The sequence below is a fragment of the Centrocercus urophasianus genome, unplaced genomic scaffold (assembly GCF_019232065.1).
Source record: "Centrocercus urophasianus isolate 14NV4802_14NV808 unplaced genomic scaffold, USGS_Curo_1.0 seq_10, whole genome shotgun sequence".
Taxonomy (NCBI): Eukaryota; Metazoa; Chordata; class Aves; order Galliformes; family Phasianidae; genus Centrocercus; species Centrocercus urophasianus.
In genome coordinates, this window is record NW_024884142.1 from 45,860,441 (window position 1) to 45,878,390 (window position 17,950).

The 17,950-nt window shown below is 37.4% G+C and overlaps 1 protein-coding gene across 1 annotated transcript in view; it reads right to left on the reverse strand.

Moving 5' to 3' along the window:
• PTPRK (protein tyrosine phosphatase receptor type K) overlaps positions 1-17,950 on the reverse strand; it is a 397,462-nt gene that overhangs the window by 301,158 nt on the left and 78,354 nt on the right. The window contains exon 2 of the mRNA XM_042815147.1: positions 9,655-9,777. Within this exon, the coding sequence (XP_042671081.1) occupies positions 9,655-9,777 (123 nt within the window). The remainder of the gene's footprint in view (positions 1-9,654; positions 9,778-17,950) is intronic.

Sequence of the window (17,950 nt, forward strand, 5' to 3'; positions counted from 1 at the left end):
TTAAATTTCTGAATACTACCATATAATCAATACTAAATTTTAAATGAGATTACAGTGTCAGGTTCTGGGAGAGATTGGAAGAAAGGAAGAGAACTTTGGATGTCACTGTATTTGAGACAGCAACATTATCCAAAAAATAAAAATAAAATTCAGAAGTAAACACACAAACTTCACTCACAAGACAAAGCAACAACTGCATCTGTTTCCATACCTCACATTGCTCACAGACCTGGTCCTTTTCTAACAAATCCACTGAAGTAACTGCCTCTTCACAGTACACATGCTAGAAAGTGATGTTAGTGTGACCACCAACTGAAAGGACTTGCCTTTTCAACAATATCTATATAGCATGCTGGGAAATGAAACAAAAAAAAGTCCCAGCCAGGATGCCCCTTCTTCTGAAAGAGAAAACAAGCTTTAGTCCCATAACGATCCTGAAAACGGCAATTTGAACGTGTCTGTACAAGTAATGATAAAAACTTAGAACTTCTTCACAGTGAGGGTGAAGGAGCACTGGAACAGGCTGCCCAGGGAGGTTGTGGATTCTCCTTCTCTGGAGATATTCAAGACCCGCCTGGACACCTACCTGTGCAGCCTGCTGTAGGGGGGCCTTGCTTTGCAGGAGAGTTGGACTCGATGATCTCTGTGGTCTCTTCCAGCCCCTACAATTCTGTGATTCTGTGATTCTGTGATGTGCCCAAATAAAAAAATCTCAATGTTTCCCAAACTGTCTCATTTGTTCACCAAGACTTAAGAAAAAAGTTTAAATGTCAATTCAGTCAGAATCTGTTCTGTAGAATAATATACTTTTATTCTTACCGCTGTTTTAGTCGCCATTAGAAAACACCAATGATTGCTGCATCAGCATGGACTTGAGGCAAAAGCACAACAAAGAACAGAAATTACATACTGAGCAGAAAAATGGTCAGAACTCAGAAATCAATATTAAAGCAGACAGGAAGATTTCAGATACTATGCATGGAAAAACATAGAGGAACTCTACTCTTTCTTTTGTGGCTATTAAGTGGCTTCCTGAAATTTACCTCTTCTTACGTTTTTTTGTTGTCATTGGTTCTAGAGACATCATTTCTTTTCCTGTTTGTGTTACTATTGCTTTGGATATCAGTACACAGGTAATATAAGTATTTACAGTTGCACAAGGTCCTTTACGACAAGTGGGATTGTGAATACTCTTGCACTGCACTGAAATAAAAGCAGCCCACAGTTTCATTTACGCTTCCAAGACACTTCATCTCCCCTGTGACACAAGTGAAAAGTTACCCATCCACAAAGAATAACTACAACACTTGCCCTCTGCCTGCCCCATTTCTGGAGATTATTACTTAACAATAATCTATATTAGCAACCACTGTAAATTACTCATTCTGCTATAGTTTTTTTTCCCACCTCATCTTGACTCAATGCTATTATTATTCTTCATATGTTATGAAGAATATGTTATAGATGTGTTATTGTGTTATGTGAAGATGTGTTATTACTTCAGTGCTTCCCCAAATAGTTCCCATATCGTTTCTATTTTTCCTCTCATAGGTAATAAAGTTATTTATTTTCCATACAGCTAATATAGTTTCTTCTACATCTTCTACTGAGCAGCCTGCAGTTACATTACAACTTCAATCTGGCATTCATTAGGATACTAAAAATTACACACAGGTGAGTGGGAGGGAAAAATGAGGATAAAGTTTCCAATCAGGTCAATTTACAGAAATGTCAACACTGCAGAAAGGAGCAGCCAGAAACATGTGAGCAGCAGTAGAAAGGCCACCCAGACTTACAGGAGATAAGAGCAAAAGAAGTACACGTGCAGTATTTGTCCTTGTCTTGTCAGTGAAACAGTCCAGCCAAACAGCGCCAAACAAAAGGAATAAAATCATTTGATATGCTGGCACCGTGCCATGTTCTGTGGACAGAAACAAGAGAGATGAGCCCATGCTCTGAGCCAAATGTGCCCATGCATGGCCATGTAAGGGAAACAGAGCTACATTAACTCATTAATATTTTGGCTCCAAGATAGCCAAAAATCCTAAGGACAGGTAAACAACTGTTATCTTCAGAAGGGGATTTTTTTTTTTTTTTTTTTATTTATTTTTTTTTTTTTTAAAGAAAAAGCCCATACAAAATAAAACACACCCCACCTCTTCCACACCAAAAAATAAAAATTAAAAAAAAAATCAGGCTCAGAGAGGAATCAAAAAGAAATCAATGGCAGGACAATGGCACAACAGCCGGCAGACACAGTACTCATAGCACTTGAAAGGTGGGCTGGCTTGCTCCTTGTTATGAAGGTGAGCAGAGAGAATTCACACTTTGGCTTCCAGTCTTGCACATTCTGAACTCTAAATGCCTCAAATAAACGGCAGCATTTTCCAAAGTGACAATATGCTATTCAGACTCTTTGCCCTTAACATTGAAAGGATAGCACAGTACCATTTCTCCTTTTGTGCCCCCTTTGCAATGCTATCAAGATAGCAAGTTCAGGTAATGCCTCTTATGGACAGTTCCCCCAGGCAGTAACTTACTGCACGTAAGCCAATAATACATTTCCACTTGGAGCAGTACATTTCCAATTGGAGCTGTGATGACCAGTGCTATCTGAACTTCCGTGATGCTGAGACACAAAGCTAAGGAGGTGCATAATGGACAAGAAACACTTTTGAATGCTAAGACCGCACCAGCATACGGCAGTGTAACTTTTGGTATGAGCACGATAGAGGTAGATTTGGCCAAATTTAACCTACTTCTTTGTATATCTACCCATAGCAAGTTTATTTTTCATCTCACTTTAATTAATTAACCCAGAGAAATAAATGCACTAATGTACTCAACATATTACGCAAAGAAAGAAAGAAGGAGGAAAAAAAGAAGGAACAGTTTTTCAGAAGCTAGCATTTTATACACCTTCCACTGGAATTTGGTTACACTCTACCCAAAATATCTGACAGGTTCTTAAACACAAGTGAGAGCAGTAAAATACACTAATTTGAGGACTACAAGCAATAACAAGTTACTCAAAAACAAATGAGCTTTTTGGAAATCAATATTGCATGGAAGAAATACTATGATGAAACAAAATATAATCGTATAACTTTAAAGGTAAACACTTTTCTTTTCCTAACCCTGTGTCTAAATTTCCTGAATAAAAAAAAATGGCTTACCTAAAAGTAAAAGAGCACAGCTACACACTACATTATCTGTTAAACCTTCTTCTGCACTCTTCTTCACTTTATACCAAGCTAAACATTCTTGAGAACAACAGGGAACCCTTGGAATTGGTCAATAGATTGATTAATGCACTGTACTGAGCAAGCTAAACAGGATCAGGATGTTTACAGGTGTTCTTTCGGTAGACATTAATTGCATTGCACTAACAAGATAGGTTTCTTTCTGATAAAGATGCTATTTACAAAATAATTCAGACAAGAAGCCAACCATAAAGGTTACTGAGTAAGAAAAGCAGTCAAATATGCTCTGATAAAGTAAGTACATCAAACTGATTCAGCTCTGTAACATACTGACAAGTTAAATGGGGAAAAAAAAAAAAGAAAAAAAACCCAGTAACTTTTAGGGCCAAGGAGTCTACAAAGAAAAAAAATTTAAGTAAAGCACATCTACCCCAATACATAAAGAAATATAAAGGGAAACAATCAAAATTTCTTACTTGCTCCACATGCAGATCCAAGCTTTTAAAATTTATCACATATGTAATGACTCAAATAAGCTCTCACTGACCAAACTTCAAACCACTGGCTTCCCGAATTGCCTTTGTCAATACATGGATCAATAAACAAATACCCTTGTGCATAGTTTCTCTTGTCTACTACCTTGATACTGGCAATGCAATCCATACATCTGCAAAACCTTAAAGTCAGTAGTCAGCTACTCATTGCACTGGTAAACTTTGCTAGTTTGTCCACTAAAACTGGGAGACCTGGAAAGCATTCTGTCTGATTGAACTTGCAAAATAGTGTTAATTGATGTTCCCAGGAAAAGCAGGGGATTGCTGGCAGGGAGTGGACCCTGTGTTCCATACATAATTGAAAAGCAGTCTTCTTTCAAAAGCCTCAGAGCACCCAGCTTTCATCAAGCACTACTTCCCAGTTCACATTTGTTATACCGCACACATACATAAAAACACGATTTAAATTTATTCGTGGGTTGGTGGTTTCATTTCTATAGGAGAAAAACCCAAGTTAAAATGAAGTAAAAGGCCAAAAGTATCATCTATACTATATGACCTACACATTAGAGCTTTCCTTCCTGAGCCACGTTCATACAAAAAAAATCTGTATTATAACAAATTTCATGACCTTCTGGCTTTTCTCTCTCATTTACACACATCATGAACATGCTGGTCCCTGCACAGAAATTTATTTTGGGTCATGCGGGTGACATAAAAGCTATTTCAGTTCTGCAGAAGACAGAACTTCAGTGGCACACAGCTAACCTTCCAGATCACAACTAATATCTCAGCTCTAATTCAGACAGGAAAATTAAAGTTGCATGCAAATCTAAGCGTGTAATTTTTGTATTTCTTTCAGGCACCCCAGAGGTTTATCTAACCTTCGTGTCCATGCATGCCACCAGCTTACATACCTCCTTCATCAGCTACACCAGTGCAGCAACTTTTCTTTTTTTTTTTTTTTAACATCCACACATCAAACTGGATCAATAAACTGATAAATGCCAAATTCCTTTTTCCCTCAAAGTTATTATTTTAAATCCATACTTGTTCCCTGACCCAATTTGCTGCACAAGCACATGCATGTCAGAGCAACTTGGAGTATGCAGCAACATGAGAATGCATCTGGGAATGACAGGATATGGAAACGAGCAGCCACAGACATTCTGCCTAAAATCCATGCAAAAGCAATTACCATGAAAGTGTGGTTTAAGACTACTTGTCAACACACTTGTCATTCACATTGCCCTTCATAGCCTATGGTCTCCACTCTGAGTTAACCAAGCAGTCTTCCACTAGGGAGCCCAAAACATCAGCCTAAGCCTGAATCCACAATGTTTTATTGTTCAGGAATGGGCTTTTATTTATTTATTTATTTTCCAAAGAACACATAATTTAGTTTTATTCTTTAAAGCGGGGCAACATGCAAGGTCATAAGTCATTTCTGCAAAGTGAGAATTAATTCCTTTGATATTATTCACTGTAAAGAAATGTTTCATTTGTGAAACGATTTAATACTGAAGCACATCTTCAGAGATGTAATCTGTTTTCCTTTAGTCACGCTAGACAACAACTGCAACCAGGGACCTTTCCCACTACTATTAATGTACTTACTGTGGATTTATAGAAGAATGACTCACAAAATTACTATATATCCAATCCAGGCACATTATCTATCTGTCTGAAAGATCAGAAACAAAATGTCCATCTCAGGACATTGCTATTGTCAGCTATAATTTAGGCATTCTTCAAACTGCATTTGTATCCAGGAGGGTAATAGCCCTTACATTAATAAAGACCTTCATTAAATGGTTCCCCATCATGCAGGCCATTACAGGCTCTCATGCGCTGGTCCTGCATAGCCTCAGAGTAATTCTGCTTTTAACAGGCAAACCAAACAAGGTAAATGAACTATCACCTCTAAGGGTAGAAACATCTGTAAATATATTATTAACACAGATAAAACCACCCCCTCACAAACCTCCAGTGACATAAGAACATGCAATTATTTATGTTTTCTTCTACAAAATGAAGTTATCCTCACATAATGAATAGTCCCCTAATAAAAGTGGGAAAAAATCCATATCCAAAATTGGATTTCATCTTAATATCATTCTCTAATTTCTATCTTGTCCTGTACAATGTATAAAATTCATAAATCTGAAAACACAGGCCTGCTCAAAAGGAGTCATTACAACATACAGAATGTGTCTGTCTCCCTAAGAGGTTCAAAGACAATTAGCTAGGTACTTCAACTTCATTTTCATTACTGCAACTACAAAAATACAACACTCAGACACCTATCTCACCTCACACAAAACACAAGTTTCATGTTGTGGAACCATTTCTACAAAAGGAACAACTAAATAGACTTGGTTTATTCAATCCAGGAAAAATGATGTTGGAGAAGGGCATACGCTTTACAGTAAAAGCATTAAAGAGCAAAAAAAAAAAAAACAACTACAATGGAATGGCATGGGGAAGGAGATTAGAAATCACCTTGTCTCACTCCCTATTAAGTATAAGACACTAACATACATCAAACAGAAACAGCATGTAAAACAATTAAAAAGAGATTATTCTTCTCAAAATCTGTAGCAAACAGTGGCACTGTTATAGGAGTCCTCTGTAAGCTGTATAGGAGACCACTGAGATTAAAGCAAAGGCAAGAAGGGAAAAACATTAACTCATAGAGAACATTAGGATCAGAGAGTTTCTGTTTGAGAAAATTCCTTAATGCAAAGCAGTGGGAAACAGAGAGAACATGCTGAGGACTTATCACACACTTGTCCTTCTTCTATAGCCTTCTTTAGTTAACTACTAACAGGCTCCCTCAAAACCAGCCAATCTTTGGCTTAATCTAGCACAGTCACTTTTATATCATACACATTTTATATCACGGACAACAGGAGTTTTCCAAGATTTTAGCAGGTAATCCAAAGGTTTTTAGCATGTAAGCAGCAGTTCTAACAATTTAGAAGTTGTTCTTTGAAGCTGTACACAACCACCTGCTCTACACATTCATTTTATTTCTAAATTAATCATCATATACTGCGCTTTTCCCATAACAGAAGTGGCTTTTTCCTTCACTGATAATTTGGGAAATGCAATGTAGATCATTACAAAAAAATAATAATAATCTGAAGCTGCATTAATTACTCAGACATAATTACACTTGTCTTGCCAATAATGATTACTATGCTTTCCATTATGAAATGCTTTCACACTTTCAAAGTCTTCCAAAACATACGCAATTAGATTTGAAATTTTCTACTTATCCTTCTCCAAAGCAAAATACTGAGTTAAACCTTTCCCTGAAAATCAAAAGAAATAGAATAAAATTCAATCCCCAAACTCTCCCACTTGCCATTTAAAAACTGAAAAAGAAACAAAGCAAAGAAAAAAAGAGAAAAAAAGGACAGGTTAAAGTAAGACATTTTGAAGCTACTGAAAACTAAAAATTGACATTTAAAAATCAAATATAATGTTTTACGACTGTAATGATTCTGAGTCAATCTGACACTATTACAGCAGCACTCCTTGTGACACAAAGGAATACATATTTCTCCTGCTAAAGACAAGGCTGAGATGCACTGGTTTCCCCAGAAATCTAGGAGACAAGGAGTCCACACAGGACAAAGAATGACCATGAAGAGGACTTCAGCATGGGTATTAAGGAGCTTCGTGACCATCAGAAGGATTATACAACTCGGAGATGTAGGGACAAGAGTCCCTACCTGAACACCTCTGTTTCTTCACTGCTCTGAGAAACTCTTCTCCATTCTCAGATAAAACAGGAAAAGAGTGGGCTTACTCTGGTCCCTAGGAGATTCCTGGTTTTACTAAAAGATTGAAAAGAAAAGAAAAAAAGAAAAGAAAAAATATATATATTTTGCAGAAGTCAAAGCAGCAGCAGTTCGATTTTACCTGTACTATCATTACTGTATCATTCCGTACTTGGACAACTGTTTAATGAGTGGTGTTTCCTAACCTACAATTTCAATAGTAATCAGGTAAGTGGCAAGGTCAGCCATGCTAAAAAACAAAACAAAAACCAGAAACACCTGCATGGAAAATTATTACATGCGGTTATTTCCCTTCTGTGTTTCCTAACCTCCTGCTGCTCCACTTTCTGCAAGCCCTACAAAGGAACTCAACACATTTTAGAATTGTGCTACCTTCTTAGACTTAATGTAAAACTGAAGATTGTCTAGGCAATGTGCTATTCCAAACAAAAATTAACTTCAGTACAGGGACACAGCATAACTCTTCTTCTGAAGACAGAATCAGATGAGACATAATCAGACATAATCAGATGAGATTCACTTGCAGTCTGGATCTCAACTACAAAGCATAAAAATTTTTAAACAGTGATCCAAGAAGTGTTGAATTTTAATAAAAATCAGAGCCTCTTCTGTATCTGTTTTGGATCAGTTCCAAAACATCCCATTGTTCTGTTGCTTTTTTGTTTGTTTGTTTTTTTTTTTTTAAATCAAGTAGCCACAATTTCACATACAGTTGTAAAAGAAACCTTCCTCCAGAAGAATCTGCATGCTGCATTCATAGGAAACAGTTCTGTAGCAGAACTAAACAGAAATCAGTTGCCAAATTCAGAGTGCACTGTGTCACTTCACTCTGAAGCCTGTCTAAAGATGACAGGTATGGTGTTTGAGAAATGCAAGAAAAGCTATCTTGTCATTCAGATTCATTCAAAATAAAATTCCTCAAATTGCTGTTCTTCCCATACAGAATGTACCAGAAGTCTGAGAATACCAGACTTATATTTTTTTTACAAAACACACTGCAATTAAAATACCCACATCATCTTAACAGAGTGCATAGACTGAAAGATATAAACTTGAAAGTGACTAGTTTCTCCCTTCTTAAGGGAGATATTATTTTGAATTTCTTAATACAGGAGTAACAGCACCAGGAACAATGATGCTTCAGGGCTGAAGTTAACACCAACCTGGACCATCAAGCAGTCCATTAATTATAGAACGGAGCTTGATTAATACATTAACCTCTTACGTAACACGTGGGTCATGGTAACAGGCACTATGTCAGTGACTTCACAGTAGGGGAAATCCAGATATTTAGCAGTTAAAAAGCAAAATTATATTCACTAACATCTATTAATAATCCAAAATAATACATTAAATGAAGGAAAGAAATGATTAAGTGGTTAAGTCATGCCTGTGTGGCAACATCTCCCACTCCTCCTTCACACATACCCCACTTCACAAAACCTTTTAGAGACAAATAAAATAACCATGACCTTTCTTCCTCCTCTGCATGATTAATTACTTAATGTACTATTAATTGGAAAATGTAGCTGAATTTCAAATGCTTTCATTTTCTCAGCATATCATGCTATCAGGGAAGCACCGATTAAGTTGTTCATCAAAGGTGAGCAGGCAAGGTCATGTAGGCTGTACCTCTTCAGTTATTCATTACCTGTCCTAAATAGTAATTAACAACAGCAATATTTCCATAAATCAAGGCTTTTCTGGTTACCTTCAGATGATGATCAGATTGGGGGGAACAGAGGGGGCAGAATGAGATTTTGCATTTATTCTTTTTTTTTTTTTTTTTTTCCACCATTTGTTCTATTACATGCCTGAATTATTCAATCAATATGCTAGCTATCATTTAAGACAAATTTCACTGCGAGTCAACTGGAATTCCATGCAGAACAAAAAAAAAAAGTTTTCACTTCCTTTCTCCCTTTGCTATGTCCCCAACATTCCCACTTTAAAAAGGGAATTTCATCTAAGAAAGTCTCTCAATTTCTCAGATTTATTTCCTATCAGTTATTTCTGTTTTGTCTTATTACTACCAGGAACAAATTTAAAGTGGAGATCACAGAGCACAGCCTTAAGGTCATATTCAGTGAAATCTGATGTTTTTAAATGCAGAAGTCTATTCTATCAAGTACCCATGTGATTTCTCACCTTGAGGCATCTCAGGTGGCAAATAGTGAGGCTCTTGAGCACTGACATGTACCCAGTCGAAGTCATCATACAAATCCTGATGGTAGTCACAGGGCCCTGGACCATCATCGAAGGTACATCCCCCTAGGGAAAAAAAAACATTGTTAGTTATAAACTCTATACTTATTTAAAAGTAGAGATCCTTCAAGATTTTTGCCGAGGCATTAGCCTTGGGTGCATAACTAAGGAGCCCACACATCTAGTAGCACAACTCTCAAAGTTGTCTGCACATAGCTAAAATCCGCAAGCAGCTCATCCATCAACGTTCCTCTCTTTGTAAGACATCTCTGCTTCATGCAGACTATTTTCCCCAAGATCATCTCCCATCACAACAGAAAATCTCAAGCTGAACCCAAGTGAAAAAGGCTCAGTGTCCTTGGGACAGAGAGCAACAGGCTGTTCAGACCAGGGCAAAAACAAAGCAACACATTAAGCTAAAAAAGTAACAGTTCAAGTCAACGACCTTGATGGACTGAAAGCATAAACAGTCCAAACACCAACTACGAGTAAATAAATGCTGTGCTCAAAACAACAGCAGTCAGCACAATTAAAGTTACCTAGAAATGAAATAACTACTGTAGAATACATTTGGTAATATTGTTTTATTAAATCAATCCAGTATAACAGAACGTAAATTAAAGGCACTTTTTCAGTGCCTTTACAACACCAATGTGGGAGGGAGCGTTGAGTGGAGAAGGGCACACAGAGGGACCTGGATCGATAGGCCAAGATAAACCATATGAGTCTCAATATGGCCAAGTGTCTGGTCCTGCCTTTTGGTCACAACAACCCCAGGCAACCCTACAGGCTTGGGGAGGACTGGGTGGATGGAGAGGGACCTTGGTACTGATGGATAGATGGCTGAACATGAGCCAGCAGTGTGCCCAAGTGGCCAAGAAGGCCAATGGCATCCTGGCTTGTAACAGGAATGGTGTGGTAAGCAGGACTAGGGAAGTCATCCTGCCCCTGTACTCGACATTGGTGAGGCATCACCTCGAGTACTGTATTCAGTTTTGGGCACTTCAGAAAGAACACTGAAGTGCTGGACCCTGGTCCAAAGAAAGGCAACAAGGCTAGTGAAGGGCTTGGAGAATATGCCAAATGAGGAACGACTGAAGGAACTGGGGCTGTTCAGTCTGGGGAAGAGGAGGCTGAGAGGAGACCTTATTGCTCTCTTCCAATACCTGAAAGGTGCTTACAGCGAAGCAGGGTTGGTCTCTTCTCACTGGTGACAGGACGAGGGGAAATGGTCTCAACTTGCACCAGAGGTGGTTTAGGTTGGATATCAGGAAAAACTTCTTTACAGAAAAGGGTTGTTAAGCACTGGAACAGGCTCCCCAGGGAGGTGGTTGAGTCACCATCCCTGCATGTATTTAAAAACCATTCAGATGTAGTGCTCATGGACACGACTTAGCAGTGGTTTGTTAGGGTAGAATGGTTACATAATGGTTGGACTTGATGATCTTTAAGGTCTTTTCCAAATTGAGCTGTTCTGTGATTCTATAATTCAGAGTTACACTAACAACAAGTGTGAAAACTCTACAACTGAAATTATGAGGAATAACTGAAGGAAGTCATATAAGGAAGTTATGAGGACAAGTGACAGGAGGAAAGCAGGAGGGAAGGAATACAAAAGCTGGAGAAGGGAAAAAACCCAAAATTTATGTAACACAGTAACATCCATTCTACCTCAATCCGTAAGTTTTTTCTTACTGCATTCTTCACTGAGAGCAATTAAGCGGAGTGGGAAAAAGAAGAAAATGTGAGGATAAGAGGAAGAGATCAACATTTAAGACAAAAGAAACAAAGGAATCAAAAGAATACAGTGGAAGAAAAAGCGGAGTGTAAACACCAAAAAAAAAAAAATGTACATCTATCAGGCATACAACTTTGAAGCATCTGTTATTCCCATTCACAGTAAGCAGTCCTTGAGCATGCTATTTCTGCTCAGAAAAACCAGGTTGAAACAGTGAAAGAGAAAAGAGACATCTTTATTTCGCCAGTATTTTGAAATCCAGGAAGAGTTATTTAAGAACTCAAGGGATAAGCATCTGGAAATCAGAGGAGAAATTTCATGCATCCTCTCTTCCCTATGCTCAGTAGTTGGTTATATCAATCCCATTAACAGCTATTGTTGCAACAAAATTTGCTCCTTCTGGCTTAAGCCAGAAGATACACCTTAAGAATAACAGAGTTATTTCTCATTTCATAGCTCATTTGACTTTAAAGCAAAATATGGACAAATACCATAGCTCTCAAGAACAAACAATAAAACATTATGGTAAATGCCAGTTCCACAGTAAGATGAGGCACCTGCACTCCTGGTAAATGCTTTCAGCCCACACTACAGCCCAGAAGAAAACATGATGCAGATGGGAAATGGGGAGGATGACAATTAGGAGCTATAGTCATTGCTGCCTTCAGTACAACACACCAACAGCCTGGAACAAGGACTGGTCAGAAAACAAGGAGAGGAGAACTGGGCACGCATTTCATCAAATTGAGGTTAAAATATTTTTACCTAATCATGAAGGAGTATTTAACTTTCATATGAGAGGCACACAGTTTGCAAAATCAAAGTGATCATCTCAGGGGACTTGCATTATACTAAATTTCATCGACAAATCCTGATCATGTTCCAAAATGAGATTATATTTCATCTTCACTGAGAGTGAATTTCAATTCCCACAGTTCTGAAATCATTCAGAATGTGTCATATATTCAAAGTGACAAAACAGCCTAAGGTTTAGCTAATTCTACTCCTCCCTCCAAAATCACCGAGGACACCTCTTTGCACACTTGTTAACCAACGTACTGGTTGCTTGAGGACACCATGAGGGCAAAGAAATCCCCATGTTGTAGAAAAATTCCTGCTAATACCTTGCATCATGAAACCTTGCAGCTTAAAGTTCATCTCCATTACTTTCTCAACTGTTACACCGTGACAACATAAGCACGGCAACAACAAAAACCGAACGCGCGTGTCACTTTCCATACTTGGTTGATTATTACATCAGTGTCACTGTCACTGCCAAGTGCAAAAGGAGAAATATTTATGCAGAGTAACATTTATGTCTTTAAAAGTTCCAACTCCAATGCCCTATTATCACCAAGAGACTTTTCTAATTAACATCTGTCATGATAAAGCCAGGAAGATTTAGAATATAAATCTTGTTCTTTGATTTAACTTACAATACAGTGCTATGATCACTCTATAGCAAAAAAAAAAAAATGTATGTTTCCTTTGGCATTTAATTGATAAATGAATAGTAGTTTCCCTTAAAGGGAAGTTATCACTGTCTGCCACCCCAGCACCAAAATGACATATGGCTTTGAAGCACATGCCTGCAGGGCACCCATTACCCTTTTTAATAGTTTAAGTGCCGTCAGTATATAAATTTAAACTACCAATGAATCTCGGAGACTCATTTGGAAGATGAATGTTCTTAATTGCTCATCTTTGTGCCCACTATTAATTTTAGTTATCAGGACTCTGATTAGCAATAACAATGAGCCTGTTTTTAGGCAGCAAGCAACGAGAAGCTCCTCATGTGCAGCATACCACTGCTACACCAAGTGTTCATTTATTGCACACACATCAACAAAGTTTATCAAGATGGATTATTGACCAGCTGCAAAATGCACCCTGTATAACAACTGCCTAAACCAGTGGCTTTCCCTCGTGGGGGTTCATCTCCTCCTCTTACCAACAACTTCACCTACCTACAAATGTCAAGTAAAAGCCACTGCTGTAGCTATTTATTCAGCATAACACGGCAAGGCATTTTAAACATTTGCACATTATTTCTTATTGCTTAAATCACTTTCAGATCTCCTCTGTCTTAACTGCCCATTGCCTGCTATTTGAGCAACCCTTGATATTAAGCAATAAAGTGCATGGAACATGTTTCATGGAAAACACAAGGAGAAGAAACGATGGGTGAATGAAACCTGTAATAATAATATACTCTGTTCACAACATATGTTTAAAATCTATTGTTAGCCACTCAAAACTTAAAACCACATCTGAAATACTCCATAGGCCAGGATTTCTTAGGACCCTAATTCACCTCTTGAGCCATTTTCACAGTAATGTACCAGCACTTTTCATACCACAAAGCAGACCAACCTGATGAACGTTCAGTACCTTCCAATGAGGATCAGCAGCTGAAATCAAATACACACTAATATCTCCTGCTCAACGTTCTGCAGTCTGCTGGTATTCTCCCAGTGACAAGCTAGAAATCTTCAGCTCAGACAACTGCAAATTCTCCTAAAACTCAATAAAAAGTTACTGCACTACCAACCACTTTCCAGTTACATATCACCACCACCTTCTTTTAGCTGCAGCTGACGTAGCTGTAATTTATCTCCAACACTACCCTGCTACTGAAACGTGTGCATACCTATCAGCACACGCAGCACGCTGCAAACATTGATTTGTGTACCCCTGCTCAATATCCCAGCAGGAAGTACACAGCGCTGACATTCAAACACCCTTGGAGCTTGCAGTGCCTAAACCCAGATTTACTTTACATTTCTAACACCATGCTGAAGGAAAAGGCAGCACTGGATTCAAAGCAGTACAAATCATTGGTCCTATCTCAACAGCTTGGCATGAGCTTAGGGACTGGCATGAAAGCAGGTAGCAGCTCCTCCTGTAAACAATGCTGCTATTAGCTGTGGGCATGGTCCAGAAAGGCCAGATAGGCTTTCTGAGGGGCACCTGCAGACTATGCCCCAGAGAAGCAGAGACCATCACAGAATCACAGAATCACCCGGGTTGGAAGGGACCTCAAGGATCATGTAGTTCCAACCCCCCTGCCTAGCAGGGCCACCAAACACACACATTCAGATCAGGTTGCCCAGGACCATGACCTGCTGCACCTCCAGTCACAGCAGTGGCATCAACAATGAATTCAGCATAAAGAAAATCAAGCAGTCCAGCAGAGATACAGTCAGTCAACAGCACTGATGGAACTAGAACCATGGAAAACAGAAGAAATTTTAAATCTGGGTGGGTATATTGTCAAACTCTGATCTACAGATGAGAAAACTATAAAACTATGACATTATGTTAGGTTAACTTAATTTGTTAAGTTTTTGAGGAGGTATCTGTGAAACGTTTACATTCCACAGAGGCAAAGCAAGCCAACAATTCACCATTCCCACCACTTTTTCCTCTAACCTTCACTATGTCATGAACTTCAAGTTAAACACACCTAGAACTCTCAAACTTTCCTTGCCAAGGTCCTTCAAAAACAGAAGTGATAAATCATGCCAGACAGGAATAAAAATTTCCTGACCGCATGCCTGTTTTCATTTATAAAAGATAACGAATCTTTAAAGGTCATTATAGGAAAAAAAAAAGATATGAATATCTCATGCTAAATTCTAGAAGAAGTAAAGCTCCACTAAATAACAAGGTCATGAAGATTAACCTAAATTTAATCTTAAAATCCCTAAGATTAACTTAAATTTAAGTAAGTCATATTGTTCAGCTTTAAACATTGTCTTTAAAAATATTTAAAGATACTTGAATTTAAAGACAAATTTAAAACATTTTTATGTATTACTGAAATACTTCTTTAGAAGCAATCGTCAGTGCTGGCACTGCTCCAATTCTGATTTCTCCTATACCTTTTCATATTAGCCCAGAAAAGAGGAGTCAAATCATTTATTTCCTCACCAGGTTATTAAAAAAAAAAAAAAAAAAAAAAAAAAAAGAACTTGCTACAGACTAAGACAAGAATGTAACTCCCATAAATAAACGGATCTCCGGTACAACTCTCCTGTGGCCTTCCAAGTCACCAGGTGATGTCAGAAAAGTGATTCAGACTTTGAAATAATTGTCTTTAACAAAAGAGGTGTTGTCACTACAGTCCTGAGAGGTCATGTAACTTCTATTGCTTAGAACAGAAACAGTCAGTTGCACATGACCTGTACATCAAAATTCCAAGAAATTTAATGTATCTATAAAAGTTACTAGACACCACTATAAGATTACTATAGTGGAGATCTAATGAATTCTGGATGAACAAAACTATTCCCACATACCACCTTAAAATTCTGTATGCCAGTTTTCATATTTAATAAGGCATTAACAACTCCAGTACCCTTCAAAATATATTCAGGACAGTCATACAAATATAAATATATACATATATAATATATTTATATATATCTCCATCCAAAATGTTCAAGTTATATGAACTGATAAGACTAGCTGATGAAGAATAGCAATATTTACTGGCCATACTTCATATCATCTTTAAAAAAAAAAAACAAAAAAAACAAACCTTTAAGAACTGGGAGTAGGAGGAGGGAGTGTATGTCTGGCCTTAACATTTCTAATCCAACAAAGAATACATTCCTTTGTCTTAAGTCATCCCACTTAGAGAATTTTATTTCTTTTTTTAAAGATATTTATATATAACAACAGGAACTTTGAAGCCTCATAAAGTAACAGAATTGAAGCACTAGAAGTCTCAAGTACATGCTTGCTAAACCTGGTACTACGTTTCAGAAACTATTCATAAGGCCATGAAAGACAACCGTACCTTCGAGTTGTGGCATAAAGATAGAGATGGGAAATCAGTGTACCTGATTTGGTTTCTAAAGCTAGAAGATTTTTATTTTGTTTTGCTTTTTTAAAAAATTAGTGTTCACTACCTATCAGCATTACAAAGGATTTTTTCTGCCACTGAATGACATGTATAGAACAGCAGCTGAAAGAACCCAAGTTTACAGTTTACTGGTGAGATCTGTTAATGCACGTGACTATTACTGGTGTTATGCAAAACCCACTAGTAACATCTAAAATGTCACATTCCTCAGTTTTAAAGGACTAGTTATAATGCCAGAAGTTCATCTGCCAAAACCAAGCAGATGACTAAAAGAAAACTGGGAAAAAAATACAGTATGAAACAATAGCAGTACTACAGGCACACAATGAGATTTTCTCATCATGGCTTTTGCTTTACATGTGGACCTGCTACCAATAGTTTGAGACTCATGTATGATGGTGTCATACCAGGAATGAAATACTATTTTCTCATACAAATGACTAGTTGGAACAAAAAATGCTCCTTTTATTCAATAGCATGCTTTTATTTTTCTCTACCACCTGCTGTAAAAGCATAATGACTAGCTCTGAATCTATTGAAGTAGATAGCTCCATGGTAAGGACTCAGTAGAAAATTATGTTTATCCAGTGTGTCAGATAAAAGTCCTGTAAAAATTTAATTTTTTGCTCACATTGATTGGCGAATTCAGTGCTTGAGGAGAAAAGAGGCACTGCAACAGGTCACTCGTCAGTTATATGTAAGGGAGCAGACATTGCTTTTAAAAAAAAAAATTCACCTGTCTACCTGGGTTTCTATCATGGTATACCTCAACACACTGAAAGTTATCATATTCTCAAGGCAATACCTTACTGCTATTACAAATGTTCTAAAGCACGCCAAATGCTGAGTATTCATATACCTGTTCGGAATATACTAGAAATTACTATTAAGCAATTTGAGAATAAGCATTAAAAACTTATGTTTAAATGTTCACGTTCAGCATTACCTACTCAAACACAGCTGAAATAACCCTAATTAACCTATTGCATCTAAAAATATAAAATGTCAGATAAGTTATTTAATTTTAAAAAATACAGTGAAAACAGTAGCTCTTGAAAATGAGAAGTTCTCCTTCACTACAGAATGAAGTCAGACCAAGTGCTCACAATATTTATCTTCTCCGCAACAGTATCTTATTTCATTACACAAAACATGACTGATTACATTTAAGAGCAATAACAACCCAGGAAACTCAATTATCCACAAACACCTTTTACGATTTTCTAGCTTTGTTTCTATTACCAGTATGTTTTAATCACCCTCTTAATTTGAACATGGAACTCCAGGTCTCACCTGGAATCACTAGTGGAAAAACAAATGCAAATAGCTTAACAGGAAATATGCTCAATTATTCCCAGCTAGAATTATTTTATTTTCATTGCTAGGCTTTTTTTGTAACAACAGTCTAAGTAATCTAAAATATCACTGCAATATTTCAGAAAATTAATAAAATCACTACATTACACGAATCACCCTGATACTAAAAACTAGCCCTACCCTCCAGAGCCATAAAGTAGCACCATAATAAAAGCAAACCAATAAACCTAAAGAGGTCCCACCTATACTTTTTTCCATTTAAAACCTGCCTTTTATATTCCTTATTAGTAACATGTAGCAGCTGATTTTAGAAA